Source organism: Prinia subflava, chromosome 2, assembly GCF_021018805.1.
Source record: "Prinia subflava isolate CZ2003 ecotype Zambia chromosome 2, Cam_Psub_1.2, whole genome shotgun sequence".
Lineage (NCBI taxonomy): Eukaryota > Metazoa > Chordata > Aves > Passeriformes > Cisticolidae > Prinia > Prinia subflava.
Window position 1 is genome coordinate 111,341,837 of NC_086248.1, and position 25,206 is coordinate 111,367,042.

At 42.9% G+C, this 25,206-nt stretch overlaps 1 protein-coding gene across 2 annotated transcripts in view; it reads left to right on the forward strand.

The window, feature by feature from the left end:
• Window positions 1-1,276: 1,276 nt before the first annotated feature.
• The window catches only part of PELI1 (pellino E3 ubiquitin protein ligase 1), a 41,487-nt gene continuing 17,557 nt past the window's right edge, over window positions 1,277-25,206 (forward strand). The window contains exons 1-2 of one of the 2 annotated variants that reach the window (XM_063391584.1): window positions 1,502-1,642; window positions 13,617-13,759. In XM_063391584.1, the coding sequence (XP_063247654.1) occupies window positions 13,705-13,759 (55 nt within the window). In that variant the 5' untranslated portion in view covers window positions 1,502-1,642; window positions 13,617-13,704. Of the gene's footprint in view, window positions 1,643-13,616; window positions 13,760-25,206 lie in introns of both variants that reach the window. The other variant, XM_063391585.1, reaches the window with a different exon arrangement.

Consider the following 25,206-nt stretch of genomic DNA (forward strand, 5'->3'; position numbering starts at 1 on the left):
AATATAGTCTTTCTTTACATGGCTAGGAGCGTCTTTCAGTTGAAATATATACATACATATATTTTTTTATTTACATACATAAGTATGTAAATGTACACACACACATGCACACGTGGAATTGCAGAATGTTAAGGATTTGGAAAGGACCTTAAAGATCATCTAGTTCCAACACCCTGCCCTGGGCAGGGACACCTTCCATTAGACCAGGTGGCTGAAGGTCGTGTCCAGCCTGGCTTTGAACACTGCCAGGATTGGGCTATCCACAACGTCCCTGGGCAGCCTGTTCCAGTGTCTCACTCCTCTCACACTTAAAAAACTCTTCCTAAGATCCAACCTAAATTTCCTCTCTTTCAGTTTGTACCCATCACTCCTTGTCCTGTTGCTACAGCTTCTCTGGCTCCTCTGAAGGTTCCCCTCAAAGTCCTGGAAGGTTGCTGTGAGTTCTCCACACAACCTTCTCTTCTCTGGGCTGAACAGCCCCAACTTTCTCAGCCTCTCTTCGTGTGGGAAGTACTCCAATCCTCTTATCAACTTCATGGCCCTTCTCTGGACTTGCTCCAACAGTTCCGTGTCCTTCTTATGCTGGACACCTGCACAAAGGAACAGACACCTGCACAAAAGGACACACACCTGCACAAGGGACACACACCTGCACAAGGGACACACGCCTGCACATGAGGACACACGCCTGCACACGGGGACACACACCTGCACAAGGGACACACCTGCACAAAAGGACACACGCCTGCACATGAGGACACACGCCTGCACAGAAGGACACATGCCTGCACATGAGGACACACGCCTGCACAGAAGGACACACGCCTGCACATGAGGACACACGCCTGCACACTGTGACACACACCTGCACAAGGGACACACACCTGCACAAGGGACACACACCTGCACACTGTGACACACACCTGCACAAGGAACAGACACCTGCACAAGGAACAGACACCTGCACAAGGGACACACGCCTGCACATGAGGACACACGCCTGCACACAGGATCACACCTACACACAGGGACACACCTGCACAAAAGGACACACACCTGCACAAGGGACACACACCTGCACACGGGGACACATCTGCACACTGTGACACACACCTGCACAGAGGGACAGACATCTGCACAAGGCACACACACCTGCACAGAGGGACACACACCTGCACAAGGGACACACACCTGCCCACTGTGACACACACCTGCACACAGGTGCGCGGGCACACGGGCTGCGCTCAGCGCGGGGCGGGGCCACGGGACTACAACTCCCGCCATGCCCCGGGGCGGGAAGGGGGCGGGGCCGGGCCGGCCCCGCCCCGCGGTGTGGCGCGCGGTGGGGCGGGGCGGGGCGGGGCGGTGCGCGGCAGTCGGTGTGAAGGCGGCGGAGCTGGCGCCGTCCCTCCGCTTCTTCTCCTCTCTTCTCCCCGGCCGCTGCTTCCCCGGTCTGTAGCTCGCAGCACCGGCCCGCCGGAGCCCTGCCGGCCGGAGGTGAGCGCTCTGAGCCTTCCTGCTTTGTCGCCCGGTCGGAGCTATCGCCCTCCGCGCGGCCGCGAGGAGGCTGAGGCTGCCGCTTCCCCCGCTCCCGGCCTGCCGGCGTGGGGTGCCTCTGCTGCGCGTTTCCTTCCTCCCCGCGGTGAGTATCGCGCCTGTCGCGACAGAGCCCCATCCACACGCCGCTATCGAAGGGGTGGGGGGCCTGCCCGGGGCCTTCCCCCTTCCTGCCTTCCTCGGGCTCCTTCCTCCCCTCCCGCCGCCCTGCGCGCTTTGTATTGCGCCTCGCAGGGCTCCCTTGTTGTGTTTCTTTCTGCAGTAATTCTCCATTTATTTTTTCCTTTTTTTTCCCCCACCGGCGTTTGGGAAGTTTTTTTGTCTTATTTTATTTTCTTTCTTTTTTTTTTTTTTTTTTTGCTTCCCACCCACCCGGAGTTGGCCCCGCTCTGGGGCTGGGTGTGCTGGGGAAGCTCTTTGTCATGGAGCGGCTGTCCTCGGGAAAAACATCACTGAAAAAATAAATAAATAGGGGGGAAAAAAAAGAGTCGCTCAATACCTGAACCGGAGTTGAATTCGGGGGGTGGGTTTTGTTTTTTTTTTTTTTGAAGCGGTGGTGTTATATGTATATTTTTTGTGGGGTTAAGAACGAGTTCTCCCCCCGCCAAGTCCATTGATCGCAGCCTCCCGTGCCGGAGCGCGGAATGGGAGCAGCACGCAGGCGGGTGACAACAAAACAAAGGGGGATTTTGTTTGGCTGTTCTTAACCTGAAAGGTCTTGGTGGGAAAGCTTGCTTCTTTTTCTTCGGATTTTTTTTTTTTAATCCCTAGCTATTCCAAATTTGATGTGTTTTACTCTGGGAAAAAAAAAAATCCAGCTGGGCGGTGGGTAAGCTGTGTCTTTAATTTGAAGCTTCTTGGGGGAATTGCAGGGTTCCTCTCCCGTCTCCTCAGCCCTGGCTCTTTTGTGAGCAGCCCGCCGTCCAGCGCAACTTGTGTCCGGTTTTTCTTTTCCCTCTTGTTTTCCCCTAGTTAAATAATGCGTTTTCAGGAGGGTCTAGTATGAGGGGGACATTTCTGCCTGCAACAGCTGTAGAGTAGATATTCAAAAGGCAGGGGAGAGAAGGAGCAGTTGTGTTTTCAGCGGAATAATTTTCATCTGATAAAGGGTATATTTTGAATTAGTTACGTTTTTATACCGGAAGCATTTTTCTGTCCTCCCTCCTCACCACCCCCTTTGTTTTTGTTTTTACTGCCACCTCAAAAACTGCAGCTACTTCACCTCTGCAAAATGCAGCTTCTGGAATACATGGGAGCAAAAAGCAGTCTAGCTGTAATGCTGGTGTTTCTGGCCTTAAAGGCCACCCCCGTTAGGTTGGTTTTTTTTTTCTGTGACTCCTCTGCCTTGAAAAAACACTTCTCGGCAAGGAAAATCACAAAGCCTTTCAGCTAGCTAGAAGCTGGCGCTTCTGCATCTGAAGGACGATAGGGTTTTTTGTTGGTGGGGTTTTTTGGGTTTTTTTTTCCATTTTGAACCCGTATTGGAGGCGGGGAGACACGGGGGGAAACAAAAGGCTGTTTCCGGTTTCTGTTCAGCAGCATTTCGAATTTTTTTTTCCCCACAAAGAAGCAGCCAGATGACCTGTTGATGATACATCTTGGGTTGCTTTTTTGTTCCAGAAGGCGCCTGTAGGTTAGCGGTGATGAGCAGGCTGCCCAGATCTTCCTTTGCACGCGTTGTTGTGTGGTCTGTGTGGCTTTGTGATGTTTTAGGCCGACAATTTTGGAGTAAAAAATGTAGAGCCAAAGTTCAGACGTCTGCCTGGGATACTTCCCCCTTTCCCCCCCAAGAAAAAGCATGATTTGTTGAAAATCGAGCATGGGTGGTGGGGAAAATTAAACTCTCTTTGGTGCTGTGCAGGAGAAGTGTCCTAAGTCTTTGAAGTCGTGTGAATTGCCTGGCAGGAAGCTTTAGGAATGCATTTGGGTTGTATGTAGGTTGCTACTGGGTACCTTAAGCTTCAGCATCTCCTATTTCAAATGAATTAAACATGTAGGAGCACCTAGTGTTACGCTGAGTAAAGTCTGGTAACGTGTGCCTCGTGAATGTTTCCCTTCTTACTAAACACCGGAATGTGTTTCTCAACACAGCAGGTCACCGTGCTCGTGTTCAGCTTAGGAATTAACATTTTGGGTAACTACTAGTATTTCAGTTAAAGAAGAGCTTAATGCTGCCAACCATTTTGTATTTTGGTAGCAATATTGGTTTCTAATAAGAGATCAGGCATGGAAAACAGGATCCTTTCACTTCAGCATTTATAGCTAGTGGCTGTGTTTGTAGGTGCAAAATAGAGGATCATGTGCTTGGAGGCAGTGGTATTTAAAACTCTTATTCATCTGTAAGGAGCTAATTACAAGTATTTTTTGGTATAAAATGTCTTTTCAGACAGGAGCTCTGGAATACAGGGAAGCGGAAAACCCAAAGCCCTTTGTGGATGCTAATCCATGCCCTGAGCTAAAAAAGGGAGAATGAGGATGTTTCATGAGAAATCAGTCACCTTTGAGTGCATTCTTGTGAGCAAAATTACACAGTTAATTAGCAATTCCAACTGGATGCCAGTAATTGGAGGTACTTGTTGCTGGCTGGTCACTGTGCGCCTTGCTGGTTAGATTGCAAAAGTTTTGACTGAACAGCAGGAGGAAAAAGCCCGGCTCTTTTACCTCCTAGACATTCATTCCCTAATCTCCAGATTCACAGGCATGCTGACAAACTGTCAGAGGAAGTGACAGCAAAGACATGGCATAGGAAGTAGGTCGAGCACCTCTGAATGCTGCTGAGTTTCAGTGGAAAAAAAGTGAGCATGTTTCCATCTGATCTTGTTTCTGTTTCCTTTCCATCTCCCAGCTGGCAGGATGCACCAGGAAGTTTCACACTCCTGCTGTGGTTCCCCAGTCCTAATGAAATTAATATTGTATCTCCAGTCAGGCCCAGTTTGTCTACCTGGGCGAAAAGATTAATGGGGAAGAAGGTAAAATAGCAATTTAGTTGTGAAAAATTGTGTTGGTTGGGCAGAACCTGAGGTGCTTTGTGCCTTTCAGGGGGTGCATTTCCCTGTCCCGGTGCTGCTGTGGGTGCTTGGGGGTGGGCTGGGGCAATAAGGTGGCATCATGACACATTTTTTGTGGCCTTAATGTTTTGTAATGGATGTGGCAATTGGTAGTCACTAGTGGTTGTGTTTCTTGTTTAAAAATGTTTGAATGTATGTATTCGAAATCCTGCCTTTCAAGTTCAAAAGGGTGGAAGCTCTTTGTCCTGCTAGAAATCCTCCTGAAACTTATAAAAAAAGCAAGCTCTACCTTGTTTCTGCCTTCTGCTGAAAGCAGTAAAAATTCTTTGACAGTGACTTGATTTGCAGAAAAAATGAGAGTCTTGCACACTGTGAGTATGTTCTTTTACAAGTATCCTGTATATGTATTGGTTTGAAAAGAAACTTTTTCTTCAGGTAGGCAGAGGTTCTTGGGTGCTTTGCACGAGTGAGTGCACAGCTTTTGGGTTACCTAGGTGAGCCCTATGCCATGCCCTTCTTTTTGTGACCCATGTGACATGATTTGGAGCACCAAGTGTTCCCAGCTGCTCCAAGTGACCTTTCTGGAGTAACCCTGTGGTGATGAGTGATTGTGAAATAGTTGAGTGGAAACTACAGGCTTTGCAGGAGAAAGCTGTTTTCCTCTGCTGGGGGTAGGTGCTCACCAATGCCAGTCCTGCTCCAGCAGTGTCTCCTGGCTGGCATGTGAGGTGGCATTTGGGGACGTGGGCTCAAGTGTGAAGGAGTCAGCAGCTTGTTTGGTTGAGGCTGAATGCAGTGCCTGCCTGGGAGCGTTTGGTTAAGGATTGATGGTGTCCTCTGGAGCCTGCCATGCAGGAGCACGGCTCAGTTCATGAACAGGTAATAAAAGTTAATCTGCTGACCTTGGTTTTAATCCACGCCACTGGATTTAATCACAGTGACTTGACTGCCACCCATGGTACTTATGTAAATGCTGAATTTTGAGTTTGGATCTCGTGCTCTATAGCAGAGTGGACTAAACCTTGCAGTGAGTTTCTGGCTGTGGTTTCAGGATTGGGAGTATCCTATAATTTTACTCCTCTAATTAAAGCTGTATTGCAGTTTTTAGATTAGGAGCGGTCAAAACCTCTTACTCCAGTCCAGTAATTATATTTCTGTCAGGAAGAAGATTGGTTCAATTCACACTCACTTTCCTTGTTCACCTGTGTATGTTGTAGAAGACTTTGGATGTGTGTCAGTGTTGGCTCAAAATGCTCTTGGTCTGCCTTGATGTTGGCTAGACAGCTATGCCAGCCAGATGTTTTTCTGTGCCAGCCCTGTTTGTAGAAATTATTTGCATAAATGTGTTTTTAGAAGAGGGAAAAGCATTACTTGTGAGAAGTTGGGGTTTTTTTTAATAGTACAGAGATATTTGGGGCAGGGAGATGCAGGTCTGGCTATATCAGGGTGTGTATATATATGTGTGAACAGCAAGGGAGGTATTGAAAAGCTATAGCTAAAAAGGCCCAAAGCAGAAATGATCTCTGGAATTTTTTTTTGTTATTATTAAGGGTAGTTAATAATAGGAATAGCTACTAGATAATGATATTTTGTGGAGTGGTTGAAGTTTTGATTGAATGAGGTATATAAATGTGTAGGTACTTGCAGGTTATGGGCTTGGAGTAAGTTAGTCAAGTAGGGTTCTCTGGGGGATAGTTTGTTGGAGCTAGGACTTGAAGGTACAAAACAGCAAACAAACAAAAAACCCCAAAACCTAAAGCAACCAAAACCCAGAAAAGTAATAAAACACAAATCCCTGCCTAGCCAGAATTTTCTTTTAAGTAGACCATCATCAATGATTTTTTGTCCTTCCACTCCCCATTGATTCATCTGTCTGGATGTACTCAGCTGCTTGTGTTTCAAGTATGTAATGTTTCTGTAACTATACAACCCTTTGGGTTTCATTACAAATGTTTAAAAATTTTCTGAGCTGGGGTACCTATTTTCCTTACTTTATGGACAAGGTAGGGAATAGAGATTGAATTTGAGGGCACTGATATGATTTTTGTTGAGAAGACTGTTGAGATTTGACATTGGTGTGGAGCTCAAGGCCTGCAAGAATTTGTGAGGGCGTAGTGAGAAGGAACTTGGTGATGTGATTTGTACCTCTCACACTGTCCTGCTTGTCTCTTCAGTGTTGCTGCTTCATTATCTGAACCACGTAGGGAGCAACTGGAAAGTTGCAGCTGTTGGGTTGCTTTGTCCCTGCCAGCTTATCCCCATGGATGGTAACCCTTGATCTGGGCCAAAACCTCTCATGGCTTCATTGTTCTTTGGGTCAGGGCAGTCAGGCTGGCATCTCTGGGTTGGGTCCAGCTTGAAATGTTTCACCCAGCTTTGCCCAGGAATTGATCAGAGATGTCTGGAGAACTGTGGGCTTTGGGAAAGGGAGCTCATGTGCCTGTGCAGCCTGCACATAGGGCCTCCTTAAAGATCACATCCTTTGGGACACTCTGAGGCAAGGTTTAACCAGTCACAGAGTGAGGCTTGGGGTTCCATATGTGTTTGTAGTTCCTTTCCTTGTGCTGGGATCATGCCCTTCCGACAGCTGCAGGTCTGCCCCAAAGTGCCACTTCTCTGTTGCCAGATCCTTCTGCTTTTGATAGTCTAGCAGTATTAAACAGTAAGGACTTGATTTTTAAAATCATACGAACTTGAGTACTGCATCTGTATTTTCTTTGTCCTAAGACAAATTGTTCATGTTAAATGATAAAAGTGGTCCCTGAAGAATTTCTGCTAAGAGATCTCAAGGCTCCTCTTCTCTTTAAGTGTTAATACGTATACTGAGATTTTTGTCTCATGCTACTTTGATATCCTCTCCACTTACCTCAAGCAGTTGTAGTCCCATACTATATTTTTACAAGAATAATTATTGTCTTAATCATGATTTAACACACATTTCAACAGGGAAAATAAGCCATGATCCTTATGTCAGATCCATGGAGCTGAACCGTTTATTTGGTATTAGGTTAGGGTTAGAAATGCACAATTCATCATATGTTGAGGCTTACTATAAGTAATTTACTTACTTTTAAAGAACTTGTTGCTCATTTTGCTTTCTTAATGCACCTCTTGGGATAAACTGGTGTATTCTGAAAATGTCAGTTCTATCGTTTCCCATTAATATTTTTTCTTTGTTTTGGCTTGGTTTACTTTTTTGCTGAGCCACTTTGAATATGCTGATGGCTCAATGTGAAAGAAAATAAATGCAGGTAGGTATTTGAGTTGCTGTGTTTAGATTGCTGCTGTACTTTAGGGTTAGCAAAAGATGCCTTTGAACTTCTTGTGCTGAAGTACAAGAGAGTGAAGTGGCATCAACTCTTACTGATACTAGAGGGTAAGATATGTGCTCCCTCTTGGGTTTGGATCTGACTCCTTTTTACTGGGCTGCTGCCATCTTTTGAATTTAGGAACATGCTACAGAATCTTCTGATAGAAGCTGGTGGAGTTCCTCCTATGTAGGAAACCAGAGTAGTTGACTTAAAACTTGAGAAGCCAGAGTTATGGACTGTTCAGTCAATGCTGCTGTTTTCATCCTCACCATCAAGCTTTCCTGGTAATTAGGTTTCAGATTTAGGATGCTGCTTTCAGAAGTCCACAGAAAACTGCATCGTGCCCACAAGTGGCATGAGCACATTGTCTGTGCAATTGAACAGTTACAAGGGGAGAAGGTAATAGTCCAGCTGGAAAACAAGTCATTGTGGGAACTCCTAATTTCAGCACCTCTCGTTGTGGAGGTATTTATTTAATGTACTTTCAATAAAGGGCTGGGAGGGAACCAGCTCGAATGGCCTGAAACTTTGAGACAGTTGGTTTAAAAACTGCTTTTTAACAGGGCAGAGGTGTGACAGTTCTTCAGTAGGCAGTGCAGAGAACCAGAAGGCCCAAGAGCAGACACCTAATGTTTCATTTGTTCTTTTTCTCACATGATAATGTTGAGGCAAATTTGTCGTGATAATACTGACACTTGAGATAAACACTGCTTCCTGCTCCAATCTGCTGTCCTTGTGCCTCTTAAAGTTAAAAGATTGTGTTTTAATATGCATACATACATATAGATAGATATACATATCATATGTATTTATAACTGCACTTTGTATCCTGGGATTAGCAGACCAAGCCTTAGACAAATTACATTGTAATGCATATTAGTCTGAAGACAGGTGATCACCCCTTTGTACTTAGATGACTTTCACGGCCAAGTCATCTTCTCTTGATTCCTGCGGTAGGTGGATTCATCATACTAGATCTTTGTTCTTTGTTTTTTTCTTTTGTAATAAGGCAATTGCCATGCTGCTGGTAGCCCACATCAGTTGTTTTAGTACTTATTAGGTGCTGCATTTGGTGGATGTGAAATATCTTTCCAGTTGGGCTTTCCTTTTTGGTGCAGCATGAGCTGTTGCCTGTTGGGTGAGGTTTCTGTGAACTGCTCAAGGTTGTTCCTGAGGGCTGGACAGTGCCATGGTGAAAGTAACAGCTGGGTGAGGTTTTCTCTCTTGTCCTTTTTAAAAGAAGGGATGTATTACTTTATTAAGACTGTCAGCCACCTGCTGAAGTTAAGGAACTCAGCTTGATCACACAGGCAAATAAATGCACAAATAGCTTTTATTTTTATCCTTTTTTTTTTCTTGCACGTGTACGTATTTATGCAGTCAATGCTATGGCCAGTATTTTAGCTTTGTCAGAGGGTTTCTGAGCAGCAGATGTGAACTTAGAGTAGTTTCTTGTACCTCTCACTGCTGGCTGAGAAAGATCAGGGTGCCGTAGTAAAAAGTGTGGGCTTATAAACCATTTGTGATTTAGATACAGAAACTACTTTAGAATTCCTATGCCGATATATATATATAGGCTATTTAATTTTTTCCTCACTGAAATAAGCCTTCATATGTCACTCTTCTGATAAATGCTTAGACAGCAAGAAGAACCACTGCATTAAGAGGGGAATGTTCCAAGACTTTCTGCTGCCTTTCCCTTATTCCCCCAACTTTGCAGAGGGACTTGCTCAAGTTGCCAGTGTAGAAGCAGGAGCAGAGAGAGGAGCCTGATCCAAAAGGTGAGGGAACAGTTAATGCTTATTTTAAAGCCAAGAGAGACCAGTCATAGAGAGACATGAACATTATCATGTAAATAATCACATGTCTGCTATTATTTTACAGCTTTTAATGAGGAGGAGTAGCATTCAAATTTATCTGGCTGCATTATATATTTCAAAGCCTCAATCACCAAGAAATAACCGCTTTAAAGATTCAGATAGTGCTTGGCTGACATGGAGAGTTAAGATGGCATGAGAAGTTTCTTGCCTCACCTTGGGCTGGGGTGAAGTGTAGCATTACCTATCTCCTCTTCTCTTGCCACTTCAGTTTTCCAAGGCAGGGCTGCAGCCGAGAGGTAACAAAGCTGGAACTGTGCTCCACTCTCCTGCTCACCTGGGAAAGAGTGCAGGAAGCAGGAGATGGCAGGGAGAGGAACCTGTGTGCTGAGATGGTGCATGGTGTCTCCAAGGCCCCTGATGGATGTTAGGCTTGTCTCTTGTTTTTTGTCCTTGTTTTAAGAAAGGTAAGGAACTCACAGGTGTGTTGATGCTTAATTTGTTAATGTTTGGAGGCTGCTACAGAAATGCAAATAAGTATTCGGTTACTAATCAAACCTTGCTCTGCTTTGAGGCTTGTAAACTAATGAAGTACCAACAAATGGAAAAGTGGGTGAAAAAAATGATAGTGCAGCATGAGTTCCCTCTGTTCAGGCTTCCCATTTTTCTTCTGCTTTCACTGTGTCAGATGTTTAGAAGTGTCAGCATGACTGAGGACCAGGCAGAGAGCTTACGTGAGGCACAAACCTGATGCTGAGCAGGAGAGCAGAGTGTTTTGGAATGTGGGGAGGTCTAACATCTGTTTGTAACCTTTTGTCACAAGTGGAACGGGTTATAGAATGACAAATAGTTATTCTTTGCCAATGGGCACGGGTTCCATTCAGCATTGCACAAAGCATGCCAATTAGATTTCATACAAATGTTCCCCCAGAAAGATCACCTTGATTTAATTTTTTTTCAGATGCATAAAGTAGAAAATGAACTGAGACTCTCTGTTTGTTCTTTAAAGACTAAGGACTATATTTCTAGCTCTTGGCAGACATTGTCCACAAGTACTTCATGTTCCATTGGGCTTATGCCAAATTTAATGTACTGTGTGTACTGAAAGCATCAAAAACAGACTTACTTTAATTTTAGATTTTACAGTTACTGTTATTGATTTTTCTTAGAGCTGTTCCATCCAATCTGCTGTCATCCTAATGTTTTTTCCCTGCAGAAGTTTGGGGAAGAACCATGACAGTCTTTATTTGTGTGTCGTGGGACTGTTCATGTCAGTGAGAGCTGTAGATCAGATGTCTCTGCAGTGGCCAGACTCTCCATTTGTAGAAGCTAAATCAGCACACTGCATTATTTGTGAACTTTTCTTCAATACTGACTGATAGGTTGTGACTGAGGACGGTGTTAAAAGCTGAGTCTGTCAACTGTCTTTCAAGAAACTTGATTTTTATAAAATCCTGAGACACGAAGCTGAACATACCAAAAATTGTGAACTTTGATTTTTCAGCATTTCCATGCTGTATGAATAGAAAGAAGCCTGACAGAAAGACCTTGGACTCCAAAGAGACAAGAAAGGAAAAGGTAGGGGAGAGAAGCAGAGCACAAGTAGGAATTATGGTAGGTAGACAAAGAGAGGAAGGGAATAACTGAGGAAAAGAATAGGATAAAGTGCAAAACTGCCAACCAATGCGGGCTGGAGCATTTTTAATGCTACAGTCCTCAGGTCTGCTGATCCCTGCCTGACAGCTGTGTCTGCTGGCGTCAAATTTTGGCTGTTCATCTTTTATTTTCAACCCTCAAGGCCAAGTAGCTGTGCATAAGCATGGCTTCTGGCCAGGTGGCTCGTAGCACTCAGAGTGGAACAGGATTCCCCTCCATTGTGTTGATGTGGAGCAGCGTGGCATTCAGTGAAGCCTGGGTTTTCCCTTTCACTCCTCGTGCTGAGGCTGCTTTTATTAAATGGCAGCCTGTTCTGGTTTCTGCTTTGCAAGTTTAACAATTCTAGCAGAGGGTAAAGTTGCACAGTGCTTGAGAGACCTACATCTAAGTGGGGGAGTCTCTCTTGATAGAGAGTGACTTAAAATCACAATGACTTCTCCATTCCCTGCTAATAATAGTCATTGTGGTTAAAGTATGTGGGAATTCCAAGTTAGTCTGTATTGTAAGCTTAACCATGGCACTTGGTGGTTTTTCTTAGGCCTCACTCTTATGCTGAAATATAGTTTTAAGTCAGGTGTTTAGTTCAGACTTCACTCCATCTCAGAGATGCTATTTAGTCTTTGAGAATGTTGCTTAAGCTTTGACAATCATCAGATATTATCTCACGACCTTCACAGACTGTATTTTGTGACCTACACCTGTCCTCTCATTCCATTCCCCATTCTGGAGTCTCTGTTTGAACACAAACCTGTTCAGTTTCTGCAGGTTATCATTGACAGGCAGTGTCAGAAGATGCTTCCCCAGCATGCAACCAAGTGACCAGTTCAGAACAATTGTTGGGGAAAGAGTTTTCCAACAATTTCCAATTTCCAACAATTCCATGAACTATGTTAGTGTTGGTGTATCCCAGGTTTTAGTGCAGCAACAATGATGGAGGTACCTGGCATTAATGTGAGCAGACAAAACACTGCACTGAGAAGAAACCTACAGGAAATGACTAAGCCTTGATGAAGGCAGAACTATAGGTTGTTCCAAGTGTGTTTTTGTAACTGAGACAGAATTTTAATTTTTTTCATTTATTGCTGTTACTGTGCTTGTTTTCAAGCTAAATTTTACAACGTCCTTCATATAAGCTTAGTTTTAATTCCATATGCTTGCTAATAAGATTATTGCTGTACTGAGCAGTTTGTTACTGATGAATATAACTTGTGTTAGCTAAAAGAACAAAATAAATTGAGTAGAAGAGTAGTATACAGAAAACAAAATAAGCTCTAGTTAAAAATGGGAGTAAAGTTTCCTTGTTTTTTGAGAATTAACATAGCTTTTAAGTGCTGCTCAGAAATAAATCCTTATTTCCTGTTATTTCACTATTAATTAGCCCATGCATTTAGAAGTATGATTTTACTATTTTTCTGGCAACGAACACAGTCACATGAAAGGCAGTCCCAACTCTTTGTTCCTGTCATCTGTTCAGGTGCACTTGGCACTGAATAAATCCAGTTGAGAAACAGTTCAGGGTGTGGGTCTGTGGAAATCATGGCTGTGCAGAACCCTCTGCCCTGTAGCAGGCAGGCCTGCTGCTTTTGCAGGAAGCTTTATTTTTTAAAGCACTTTTGCAGTGCTTTATTCCACCTTAAAAGTGTTTAACTGCAGAGTGTGCTCCTGTTACAGGCTAACAGCTAAGTTCAGGCCTTCCTGCAGTCGTGCAGAAGGTGATAAATAACAGCTCTGTGGTGCAAGGCTTCTGCCTTTGCATGCAAAGCTCATGCCTGTGTGCTAGTGGCCAGGTTTGTCAGTGAAGGCAACTCTGGAGTTCATCCGGTCCAACTCCTCTTACTCTAAGTAGTTTGAAGTTAAAGCCAGCCCTTTCATCCCTTTATTTTGCGTGGTTTTGGGTAACACACAGCCAGTTGTCTAATGCTGACCTGTAACTGGCAGTCTTCTGTAAATGTAAAACCACGCCTTATCCAGGATAATTCTAGAACATATTCTTAAATTTCAGTAGATCCTGAGCGTACCACCTGGCAGCAGAAGTGAGCATTTGAGTTGCTTTGCTCTAGGAGTACTGGCTGAAGACAAGGGTATGTGCTGTGTTCAAAGGCACGTTTATTCCAGGGGACACTGAGCCAACCTCTACAAAACCATTCTTTGTGGTGGCTGTGAGTGACAGGTACATCTCCTACCTGCCTCTCTGCCAGCTGCCAGTTCTCAATCGCTGATGTGGACGGGGCTTAACCATGTGGTCTCCCTCTGGCTTTCTCTCACAGTGTTGAAAATCGTTGTGGTGTCTGCACTAGCAGCTAGCTGCTCTCAGCTCGTTGTTGGCACCGCCCTCAGCAGCAGGCCCCTTTCCCTATGTACCGTAAATCCAAGTGGAAGCGCGGGTACGATCTCGAGGGGCTTGGACACGGTGAGTTGGCATCCGCGCCGTTCTACCACAACAAACTTTCTTTACTTGCACATGAACCTCTTTTCAGACTTTTCATCTACAGAATTTGGTAGCTGCTTGTAAGGTTTCTTTCAACTAGAGCTGTTATTTACCTCTGGAAGACTGGAGATAAGCTGCTAAAAGTACAAGTGTAGAACAGTACAAACTTACTTCTGTTGTCTTGCTCTAACTATCTGTAAAGGTATTTGTTCTCTAATCACTATATTTTTAAAAAATAAGTGGAAGGGAATGCTTTAAGTAGTTCATTGGATAGTATCTCTCTACAGCAGCCACACCTTTTGTAAAATGCACATTATTATATTATTGACATGCTTTCTAAACTCTGCCAAATTTACTTTGTCTTGCCCTAATGCTGGGCAAGGTCATTTTCAGGGGCTCTGATACGATATTTGCTGCCTGATGAGAGTGATGCCTTCTCCCTCTCATCTCCCTGGACTGTGCACACACATAGCTCCCCCTTCCCAAACCTGAACTGTGCAGTCCTTGGCCTGTCTTTACTCCAGACCTGCTGACCAGAGTTCTTCCATGAGCTGAGTTTTCTCACTAACTCAAGAGAAGCAAATTAATTGTGGGAGTTTGCTAGGAGGCTCAGGGAGCTGTGCCTTTTGTTATTTGGCTATGTATCCCTCTGATGTGGTAGGCTTAAAATTCTTGCATTGCTTTCTGTAGCTTTGCCTGTGAGTGTATCTGTGGCTAGTTCTTTTTCCTTAGCCCTCTGGTTTGAGGTCAGCAGCTGCTGCCTCCTCTCAGTATTGCTCGAACCAAAGTAGTGATGTGGTGTTGAGAACATCAGCTTTACCTTGTTTAGACCAGTTTTGAGTGGAGTTAATGGTAGTGAAATTGAGAGTACAACCTCAAGTACAAAGGGTGTGATTAACAGTGAGAAGACTTTCGGCATGGAACTTTGAAAATGTTTGTAGTTTTATTTTACGTCTCAGGGGATTGGAGCAAATAGGCACGAGATGCTAATCATAATAATGTTTTTCATGATCAAAGCTATCAGTATTTCAATGGCTGCTATTTCTGTTTCAACTGCCAAAGTCCTGAAACTAGTTATGAGCAGTCAGTACTGGTGGTTAACAGCCTGGAACATTTTAGGTATGGGGAACACCACTTCATTATTCAACATGAGTTTGCTGACTTGAATTTCTGCTGCGTATTTATTTTAGTTTCTGATCAGCCCTGTATTGCACTGTGCCTCTTGATTTTTCTGTCACGTTTCTATCATGTGAGTGAATTCTTAGTCCAAAATTCCTTAATTCTGCAAGTGTGTTCCAAGGGGAAGCTCAAGAAGTATGGTCTAGACCTTTAAAAGTAATGTAGGTGTTACAGCTTTGTTTTATAAACTTGAGAGTCTTGTTGGAAAATGCAGGAGGAAGTTTCTATTTGATGAAACACGGTGGCCAGGGAAGACTTGCTGTATTCAAGTGCTTTTACATAGGCCAAAAACACTTGGACAAACTCTAGGAAGAGCTGTGAAACTGTTGAAGCTGGTGGCTTGAGAAGCAGGGGCGTACCTGGCATTTAAGGGCTTCGTCTCTTCAGAGAAACAGTGCACAAGTGAAATCCTGTACCTGACAGTGAGCATTGTCTCTGACAGCAGTGTAATTGTTTTGAAGGTCTGGGGCTTATCCAGAATCAGAGTGGTGAATTAAATTACATGTCCAGCCAAGATTTGCTCTAGTACAGTCTTGCACAGGTAGGCTGATAGTGATCTTGCTTATGCTGCTGAATTCAGTTGCCCTCAGTGCAGCTGAATCCTTACTTACACCTGCATAATTGGGCTCAAGTATCAGATTTGGTGAAGTGACCTGGTAGCTGATGAAAAACAGAATATGGGAACATTGGGAAGGTTTAATACTGTAATGAAAAGAGAGAGAGAGAAAACTAAGTCTGCTGCTTTGTTACTGTGCCAGGAAATAATCCTTCCTTGCTGTTCCTACCTTAGCTGTTCCAGCCATGGCATGGTGTAGTTTTATTTTTTTTTAACAATGGCTTTATTTAGATTATCCTTTTAACTAATGGTTTTGGCACGCTTTAAAAAGACACTTAAGGAAGAGTATCTTGTTGCAGAATTCCAATCTGGGCTAAACTTACAGGCTGCAAGTATTTTTACTTTTTTAAATTTAATTAGAGATTCTTCATTTGTGACACTAAAAACCGTCTTTGGAGCATGTTGAGTTTTCAGGCAGTTACCTGAAAGGCTGAAGTTCTGTCAAAGGATTCAATCTTCTGTATGCTGGAGCTGGTTTAGATTACTCTGTGCATTTGTGGTAGAAAAGGGATTTCATGTTGCTTTCAATTAACAAGAAAGCTTTTCTTATGATCTTTGATTTCAGTTGGCTGCCACTTCACTGTGAGTTTTGATAAAATATTTCAATGCCCCTTTCTGTTAGGCCTTCTGTTATCTTGGCTTAACTTTTGTATTCCAGACCCCATTTTTGCCAGTAAAGATAAATCTTGGTGCTTCAGTGTATGGAATCATAGTGGTATTGTTTTGGGGGTAAGAGTTGCAGCCTTTCTTATTCATTTTTATGGTTTAGGTAGACTTCTATATTAAAAGTTAAGGAATAAGCACCATGCTATGTCTTTTTGAACCAAAGACATTTGTTTAAATGTATTAATAAAATAATTAATAAGTAATGTGTGAGGATTTTCATATTGCTGAATGAGGGAGGATGACTGGAAGAAACAGGACTAGCTATGAAAAGAAATCCAGTAATTCCTAAACTCGCACCCCTTCATATCAGGCTTGCCCTGTTTTCAAAAAGAAGGGCCTAGAACAAGTAAAACATACAGCTAGTCCTGCAGCTGGACTTTGGCAAATCCCAGTACAGCAAGTGTGAGGATGCTTAGTTGTGAGTTTTCATATCAGAAGCAGTAAAATACAGGACCTGTCACAAAACCGGGAGTGTGCAGTTGTTCCCAGAAGTGGTGCTTTGCTCCACACCGAGCTCTAACTCACAGTTCTTGCTGGGTAAATTTCAGGGCTGAAACTGTGTCAACAGCTACACCTCTGCATTTTGCTTATAATATTTACATCAGTCTTTTGAGTACATGAAAAAAGTGTATCTTATTTCTGATATGAGAGAGCTACTCTGTTAGATTGTAGGTGTAATGAAAGTTAAACAGTTGTATATCTAAAGTTACAGGTTCTTTCCCACCACAATATTAAACTATGCTTTCAAAATGAAGAGCTTAGGCCACAAACTGGTTTTAAAGTGAAGACTTTTATAGAAAATAGGTTTTTTGTGCTTACCTTTTTTATTGTTGGGTTTTTAAAATTTTTTTCTGCAATTTAAATGAAGTGCCTCCCTTGTAACAAGGAAAAAAAGCCTCAGCTTGGAACTGATTACTAAAAGAAAAATGTAACACCTCAGAAGCTAATAAAATTGTTGGAGCTGATCTATTCCTCCTGTTGGTTTTGTAACATTGTATAGTGTTGATAACATTTCAGAGTGGCTGACCTTGCATCTTTTTGTCCTAGCAGTCATGTTTGCACGCAAGGAATATCTATTATAAAATTGAAGAGGGCAAGCTTCTGGCAGTGCTCGATTTATTTGTGTGGTTCAAGGTTTATTTTGGGGATGTGTAATCCACACGGTTCCATCAGTAAAATGCTGAAAGTACAGGATGACTTCAGTGTTTTAAAAAGTTTAGGTACAACAGTGGCTGCTAAGCCAGGGGAAGTGTTTTCTTTCCTTTCTGTTTAGAGAATATCTGTTCCTCAGCTGGGGTTGATGTTGCTGGACTGAGGCTGAGCTTGCTTGAGAATTTGTTCTGCCACTAAGTTGCATTGAGACAACACACAGTGGGTGCTAAAGGCAGCTCTGATGATCAGCCTGACAAACTTGTAGTCTTCATCAAAACTCACCTGACACTTCATGAAGTCATGCTGAGTGCCTAGTGTCAAATTGGCTCCAGTGATTTTGCCATTTTTGAAGTTCTTTAGGGTTCTTTTTAGCATGTCTCCTAAATAGTTAATTACATAGATGGTATTAGTTAAATGTTTGAGGGTTTTGTTGTTGTTGTTTTGTTTTACTTAGAATTTTAATTGGTCCAGAAGCTTGAATATATCAGATATCTCTGCCAAATGCAGGTAGTGACTTCTTACCTTGTGTCAAGGTTGCCCATGACAGTTCCTTGACTCAGAGACTTGTGCTCTGCAAAGGGATGGCAGGAGACATGGCTAAAGCACAAGAGTAGCTGAGGACAAACAGCAAATTAAATGTGAGCAGGGTTCTCCTAACCTCTGTGAATAGGTGTGAACGAGGCACCGCTGAGCTGTGAGCAGTATGAAACAATGTTCACAAACAGTATCAGTCCAGAAAGTGCCAGTCTACCCCAAAAAGCTTGCGAAAATCACTTGTGAAGAACCAGATTTCTTGGGTGGATCAGTCTGCATGGAGTGGCTGACTGAGAAGGGGCAAGTGAAATGGCTCCTCCTGACTAGCTTGTTACTGTTCATTTTGCTCTGCTAGAAAAGCAGGGCCTAAGGTTTCCCTGAGATAGCCACACAGGCTGTGTTTGGGTATCTGGAGAGCACATTATGGGTTAAAGTGGAGGCTTCTCTTAATCTCTTTCCCAAGGTTCAGAAAGGAAGAAATCTGTACTATATTAACCAGTCAATGTGGTTAATAAATAAGTGATGCTGTAAATCATGTGAAATTTACTTCCAAACTCTCTGAAGTACTACTGTGTTCTGAATCATCTGGTGCTGTTCATAAATCAGTTGGTTGTGGTGCTGTCAAAACTGCTGGGTTTTGTGGCTGTATGCTCTTTTCAATGTATTTGCCCAACAGTGTTTCCTATTTCCTGAATGGAAACAATTCTTCTTTGAGAGAAAACAAGTAATTCTTTGCACAAAGCCTGCCTCTCAAGGCATGCAGGTACAACATGCAAAGCAGAGGTCATTACCAGAAGTGGATTTGCTAGTATGAAGACACTTCTGCATGTCAGAAAAATGCCTGAATGAGAAAGAAAGTAGATTTTATTTCATGCTTGTGTTAGTTCAAATCTAGCTCCATCTTTAACTGTTCACCCTGTTGTTTTTTTTTTGCTTTGGAGGCTTCTCCAGGTAGCTTTGAAATATGAGCTGGTAAGTACAGAGAGCCAGAGTCCTGGCCAAGATAGAGCTTTAAGCATGAGTTTTTGTTTAGTGTTTTGGGGGGTTTTTTTGAGAAGAAGTTGTTGAGCTGTTTTGTTTGAACATTTTATGTGAAGTAAATAAACTAGCATTAGTTGTTGAGAAATATGCTGAACTTGTGTTCTCAAACCTCAGTTGTAAGAGACTTAGTTTCTAGGCCAAATTTTGAAGGTTTATATTCACACAGAATTCTGCTGTGGAGTTCTTGTGGATCAAGAAAGAACAATTTTTGTCTTCAGAAGCACTTTCTTTGCTGGTAGAGTTACAGAATCAAAGTGCTGCCTTGCTAATGCAATTGCATTAGAGTTTGTAATGTGATGTAGCATCATTGAAAATGCTGGGGCAGTCCATGAAACTACAGCTGAACTTTCTAACACTGCCTCACAATGGGTGCATCACTTTGGCAGTTGCTGGAAAAATATTCTGTCACAGTGCCTGTCACTGTCCCTGTACTCGACCAATCTAAAATTACTTTTGTCTTCATCTGCTAAATTTTGCCTGACATACGCTGAGTAGACAAGAAGCAATACAAATTTCAAATGCCTGGCTCTTTTGAAAACAAACAGACCACTCTTTTAGTACTGAAATGCCTTTGCTTGTCTTTTATGACCCACACTCTTGGGAATATTTCTTCTTCTGGTTGTAACTGAAGGCTGTACTGACTTGAAGTTGCTGTATTGAGCTAGATACCTTCCCTTCTTTGAAGGTAATATTTTTCTTTGGTCACAGAAAATTGAAGATTTGAAACTAGTGATAACCTTGAAAACCTGCAACTGTAAGTCAGATGTGAAACATGACGATTTCCTTAGCTCTTAATTAAAACCTGACCAGATGGTCAGACCAAAGTCCCTTGGGTCCCTATAGAAATAGTGCAGCTCCATCTCCAAGGTTGAGATATACCATCCTGGGCTTTTTTTTTTTTTGCTGGGAATGTATTTGACACAATAATACCAAACATTGCATGTGACAGGAGCCAAGAGTAGCTACCAGTTCTCCCTTGTACCTCTAAAGAAGTAACTGTATTTCTGTCTCAGCCAAGGAGTAGAATTTAGGGATGGCACCTCTGGCACTGAACTGCTACTATTTGAGAATAACCTTTGTTTTTGTTAGGTGTTAGTGCCTGCATAGAGGTAGAGTGCACCTGCCTGTTTATTTTTATAAGCAGTAAACTTCTTACCCAAATTGGATTAAAAGTGTAGGAAGTATTGTGCCTGTATAGGCTAAATCATGCATTGCCTATGAGAAAGGAAAGAAAAAGTTCTGATCAACTGGTATGGGATTTTTTCTCTCTGAGCAATAATAACTGTGAACAGGCAGGTGGTCCAACACCAGAAGGTATTGGAACTGTCCTGTTTGAATTGCTGGCTGTAGGAGGTGATGCACATGGGAGCTAGAGTGTGCAAAAAGCTAGTTTTGTGTTTATGTATAAATGCAAGTTGTATTAGCATAAAAGTTAGTTCACCTTAGGTTTCAAGGGGCAGCTTTTGAAGTATGTGGACATATTTCAGTATACCTCTAGAAATCTGTTGCATGTGGCACATAATCAGTTCTTGTTCTCCTGGGTTACTGCCTAAGCTAACATTTGTTCTTGAGCTCATGAAACGTTATTTAAAGTATTCCTAAAAGGATGTCCTTGGCTGTCAGAAGTACAGGACACGGAGGTGCTGAACCCCGTGTGTCTGTGCAGAGTCTGACATCTCCTAGCAGGCCACTATGCCACCCTGACCCTTGGCTTGCAGAGGGCAGGCACCCTCTGACAGCTCTCCAGAGGAATGTAGGTCATGTGCCTTTTTGTGTGCAAATTCTGGAGGTGATATGTCTAGGAAGGACCGAGTTTTCTACCCTGTGTAAAGCAGTCTAATGTTTGAAGTGAGGAGGAAGAATATAGTAAGATGGTTTTGTTTAATAGCAGTGATTTGCAAAATATTCAGGTCTGAACTCTGCACTCGGGACACACAGAAGTGAGGGGAGCTGTTTTGAGGTTATCCAGCACCTTTTTTACTGGAATCACAGAGGGACTACAATCAGAATAGTGAGTGTCAAGAGTTTAGTAAGTGTGGTTAGGAATTTAGGATAAAGCACAGGGCTGTTGGAAAGGCTTGACTTTTTGCTTCACGATCTCTTTGAGGGTAAATATATTTGCCTTCTTGTAAGAGATCCATTTGTGTGATGTGGAAGTTGATTTGAAAGTATACTGAATAGTTTTTAAACTTTGTCCCTCTCAACATATTTTTTCCCTAGAATGTGACTGTAAGGAGACAGCCAGTTATAACTGAATTTCTATAACTGAATACTTGTCTTATCTTTTTTTTTTGCTAATCTGAATGAATAATCTAACGTGAAATGTTTTTCATCACTGAGATAAAGATGTTTTTAGAACTGAAAGTGTTACTACTTCTAGCAGCTGTCTTAGAATTCTTTGTACTAGCCCATGGTCAAATGATCTGGCTTTGTGGGGATGAAAAATTTCAGGTAATGCAGGTTCAGCTAGTTCTGCTATACCTCAAAGGCTTTGCAAGTACAAAAATTGTGTCTTGGAAATGGATTCAGATTGGGCCTCCCTGTCTTTATTTTGAGGAAATTGTAATACCTGAAGCTCAGTGAATCTGGGTTCTGATGCTGAAAGATTGCTGACCAACATCTAAAAAGTTCTTCAAGGAAGTGCTTATGCATAGCCAAGATTAATTGAACCAGAAATGATCCTAGAGAACTTAAAAAGAAATCTTTTACAATAGCTTTTTCCAGGTACCTGGGAAATTAAAGTTTACTGTCTTGGAAAGAAGCCTGGTGCGACTACATCTGTATGGCTCTGACTTGGCAGATGACTTAGATCAGTTTGATCTCTTTGGAAACAAGTGTGCATTCTTCAGAATGAGGCTTTGCCTGTCATTCTTTTGTTCTTGAGTTTTTAGGAATTCAGCACATCTGATGCTTCAGGTGGTACTTGAAGCCAGGTGTGAGCAAGCTGCTACTTGGTGACTGGCTGGGGTTGGTTAAACCACAACATGGTTCTAAGAGCAGCTTAGTTCCCAAATGCTTCACTTGGGCAGCAGTTGCTGTGTTGAATTGCTCCTCGGGCCACATTTCTCGTGTGAGGGACTTCCCTGGCGTAGCTGAGGAACAGGCACACAAAGATGTAAGGGTGGAACAGGACTTGGTAAGAAATGCTCATTAGGTTTGTCTGATGGCAAAGTGTGACTCCTGTGATGGGAAATGTCTCTGTGCAGTGTGATGACTTGTTGCCACTCTGTAACTAGGCTGCTTAGGTGACAAATTGCTCCACAGTTGCTTCAGGATCACCATGGCCGGATGAACAACATTTTAGAATTGGCAAATCTGTTGGAAGGAGCGTTTGTTGTGCCTTAAGAACTCGAGATTCTATTTAGATCTTTTATTCAGCTGTCCTGCAAATCTAATTGACCTCTCCTACCCCTTCCAGAAGTGGTCAGTGTAGAAGAGTTTATAAAGTACCACCTACCCTTCATGTCACAGAAGTCTGAGATGCAGAAAAGGGTTCTTATCTGGAAGCCATAGCTGTAACAATGGACCTTTGTTTTCTCTGCCCTTGTAAGAACTTTCTTACTTCTTGCCATAAACCACCCCACAGTAGTGTGGGGGATTAGGTCATTTCCTTCCCTTCTCCTCTTCCTGCAGATTATTTGATTAGCATTTCTATTGTAGACTCTAAATAGCATGTTCTTGGCTTCAGGCTGGTCCCCCCTGTATAATACCTTTAAAACACTGTAGTATGACTTTTTATTAGCAGCATGACATGGGAACTCCTTGCACAGAGATTACATGTGACGTAACACAGTAAAAGATTAATGGGGCTGGTAAGTCAGTAATCTTCCCTTCTTTCTTCTTCCCTCATGCACCTGAGATTAGGCTTCTGGGAACCCCCTAACAATGTCAATATCTTACAACACATGAAATGTGTTTCTTTTTTGGAGATCGTTGGCTTTGATCAGAGTTCAGCCCCTGACTTTGTGGGAAACAGAGTTCAGGTTGTGCATAATGTATGTTCAGCATTGAGTGTACAAATATACCTCCCTGTGGGATCATTACACGTCCTGGTCTTCCACCAGGTGCTTTGCTCCATTTTCTCAGTGTTTCCTTTCCTTCAATATGTGTTTTTATATACCCTGTGTGCAGTAATTTCAAGCTCTTATCCTGCGTGGGGTTTTTATTCCACTCCTTGCCTGTTGTGCCAAATAAAATTATCAACAGGTGTTTAGAATGTCAGTCTTGAAATGTAGTAGTAATACACTCATCAGGTATGATGAACTCCAGCATGAAGAAGAGTTTTTCATTCAGGCTTCTTGCCAGTGTGGACACCAGAGGCCAGAGTGTTGCCCCTGTCTGTAAGGCTGCCTTTTAGCTGGGACAGCTAGAAATGCGTTCCTCTTCAGAGCTCATGTTGAATGTCATGTGAAATCACGTAATTGTATCGAACCGTACAGCATGTTTGTGAGTCAGACAGAAGAACATGACGATAGAGCCCTTTATTTCTTGAACAACTTGAGGGAAAGAACCTCCCCTGCAGTTCAGCATCACTTCATGAAATTAGCAGTGATATTTTGGGCTGCAGATCGCATTGTTTTAGTCTGGCACGGTATCTGTACTCCAGGAGGAACCAGATAGCTCGCCTAGCGACAGCATGCTGAATAAAGCATTCGCTTCCAGTCCTCAAGGCATGGTGTGGTTCTTGTGATCCCATGGAAATCATTAAACCCTCCTCATCATCAAAGTGGGGGGCAATGTTGACACGAGAACAGCTGAGTAGAGCATGGCTGTGAGTACTCACAGGCAGAGACACAAAGTGGTTCAAACTCTGTTGGGTGAGATTCAGAGGCAGCCACACAGAAGTGTGCCTAGGGGCAAAATAAACCCTCAAAAAATCTGGATTAAGATGGGGCATGACAAACTATAGAAAGGACATTGTGTGGTGTTGCCTGGTAGCTCCAGAGGGTCACTAATATGAGGGCAGGTAAGGATGGTTATCTGCAGGAGGCTGGGTGAGGTGGTAGAAAGCAAATCTACCTGCAGCTGCTTCTTAGGTGGCTGCAGCATAAAGTGATCGACAATCTTATTAACCCAAACACTGAAAAGCTGCGTCTTTAATGAGAATAAAGGAGTTCTAGAAGCAAATTAGTCTTCAAGTTCTGCTTTTCAGGATGTTTTGAAACAGTGCAACTCACGTTTTACAACTTGAGTGAGAAAAGTAATGCAACCTACAAGTGGTTATACCAATGTAACTAATCACTGCAGTTAAATACCTGAACACAGAGCACCTTTTGTACTCTTGGTGCCATATCTGTGTGTTAAGTGATACTAATGCAGTCCTGATGTGGTTCTCTTTTTTTTTTTTCTTTTAAAGCAAAATCACAAAAGCAACCCTTAGCCCTGATTAAAACAGCATTCGAGCAACCAACTTTGTCTAGGCTGGGATGAAACAGAAAAATACTTGGAAGTGATGGGGGAGGTGGGGTGATGTGACTCCTCCACCCCAGTAAAAATTGCCGTTTTAAGGATCTACACATTCCCAGTGGAAAAGCTGGGTTTGTGTGCCAGTAGCATGAGGCTTTTGATTTTTGGCAGGGAGGAGGATTCAACCTAAATCTCAAGATAGGGCTTGATGAGTCTCTGGTGTTTCTGTTGAGATTGATGCAGTTGGTCCCTATCCCCTTGTTTGCACTGGTATAATGAGATTACAGAATAAACACACAAACAGATGAGTAAAATTATTTGGGTTGAAATACTTGGAGATGTGTGTGGTTTTGGTTTTTCCCTCAGACCCTTGCCAGTTTAGTAATCTGATAGCTTTGATAATGACCATACATTTCAGGGCAGTGTTCAGTCCTGTGTTTGTTTTGGTGACCAGAAGAGTGGAAACAGGGGAGCACCTGTACATCAGTGTTTCTCCAGGCACTTTCCAGTGCTCAGCAGCTGTGGCTGAACCACTTCTGTGGAGTAAAGTGGTATCTTTGTGCTTAGTAATCTATGATAGGAGAAAAAAAAAGTGTCTTTGAGGCTTTGTATAGTTTCGTTATCCAGAATAACCTGTGACAAGGTGTTCTGCAGCTGAATTTTCTGGGTAGGTGACAAGATCCTGTAGGAGGATAGCTGTACTGTATTACTTAGGGGAAAGTTTGCTGTGGAGTGCAGGTTGAGAAGAGAGAAAACACAGATGCATCCCTCTTGTTCTCAACAGTGAAGCTGACCTGTGTGGAGCTGTAACTTATGCTGTGTTATGGCATTATGA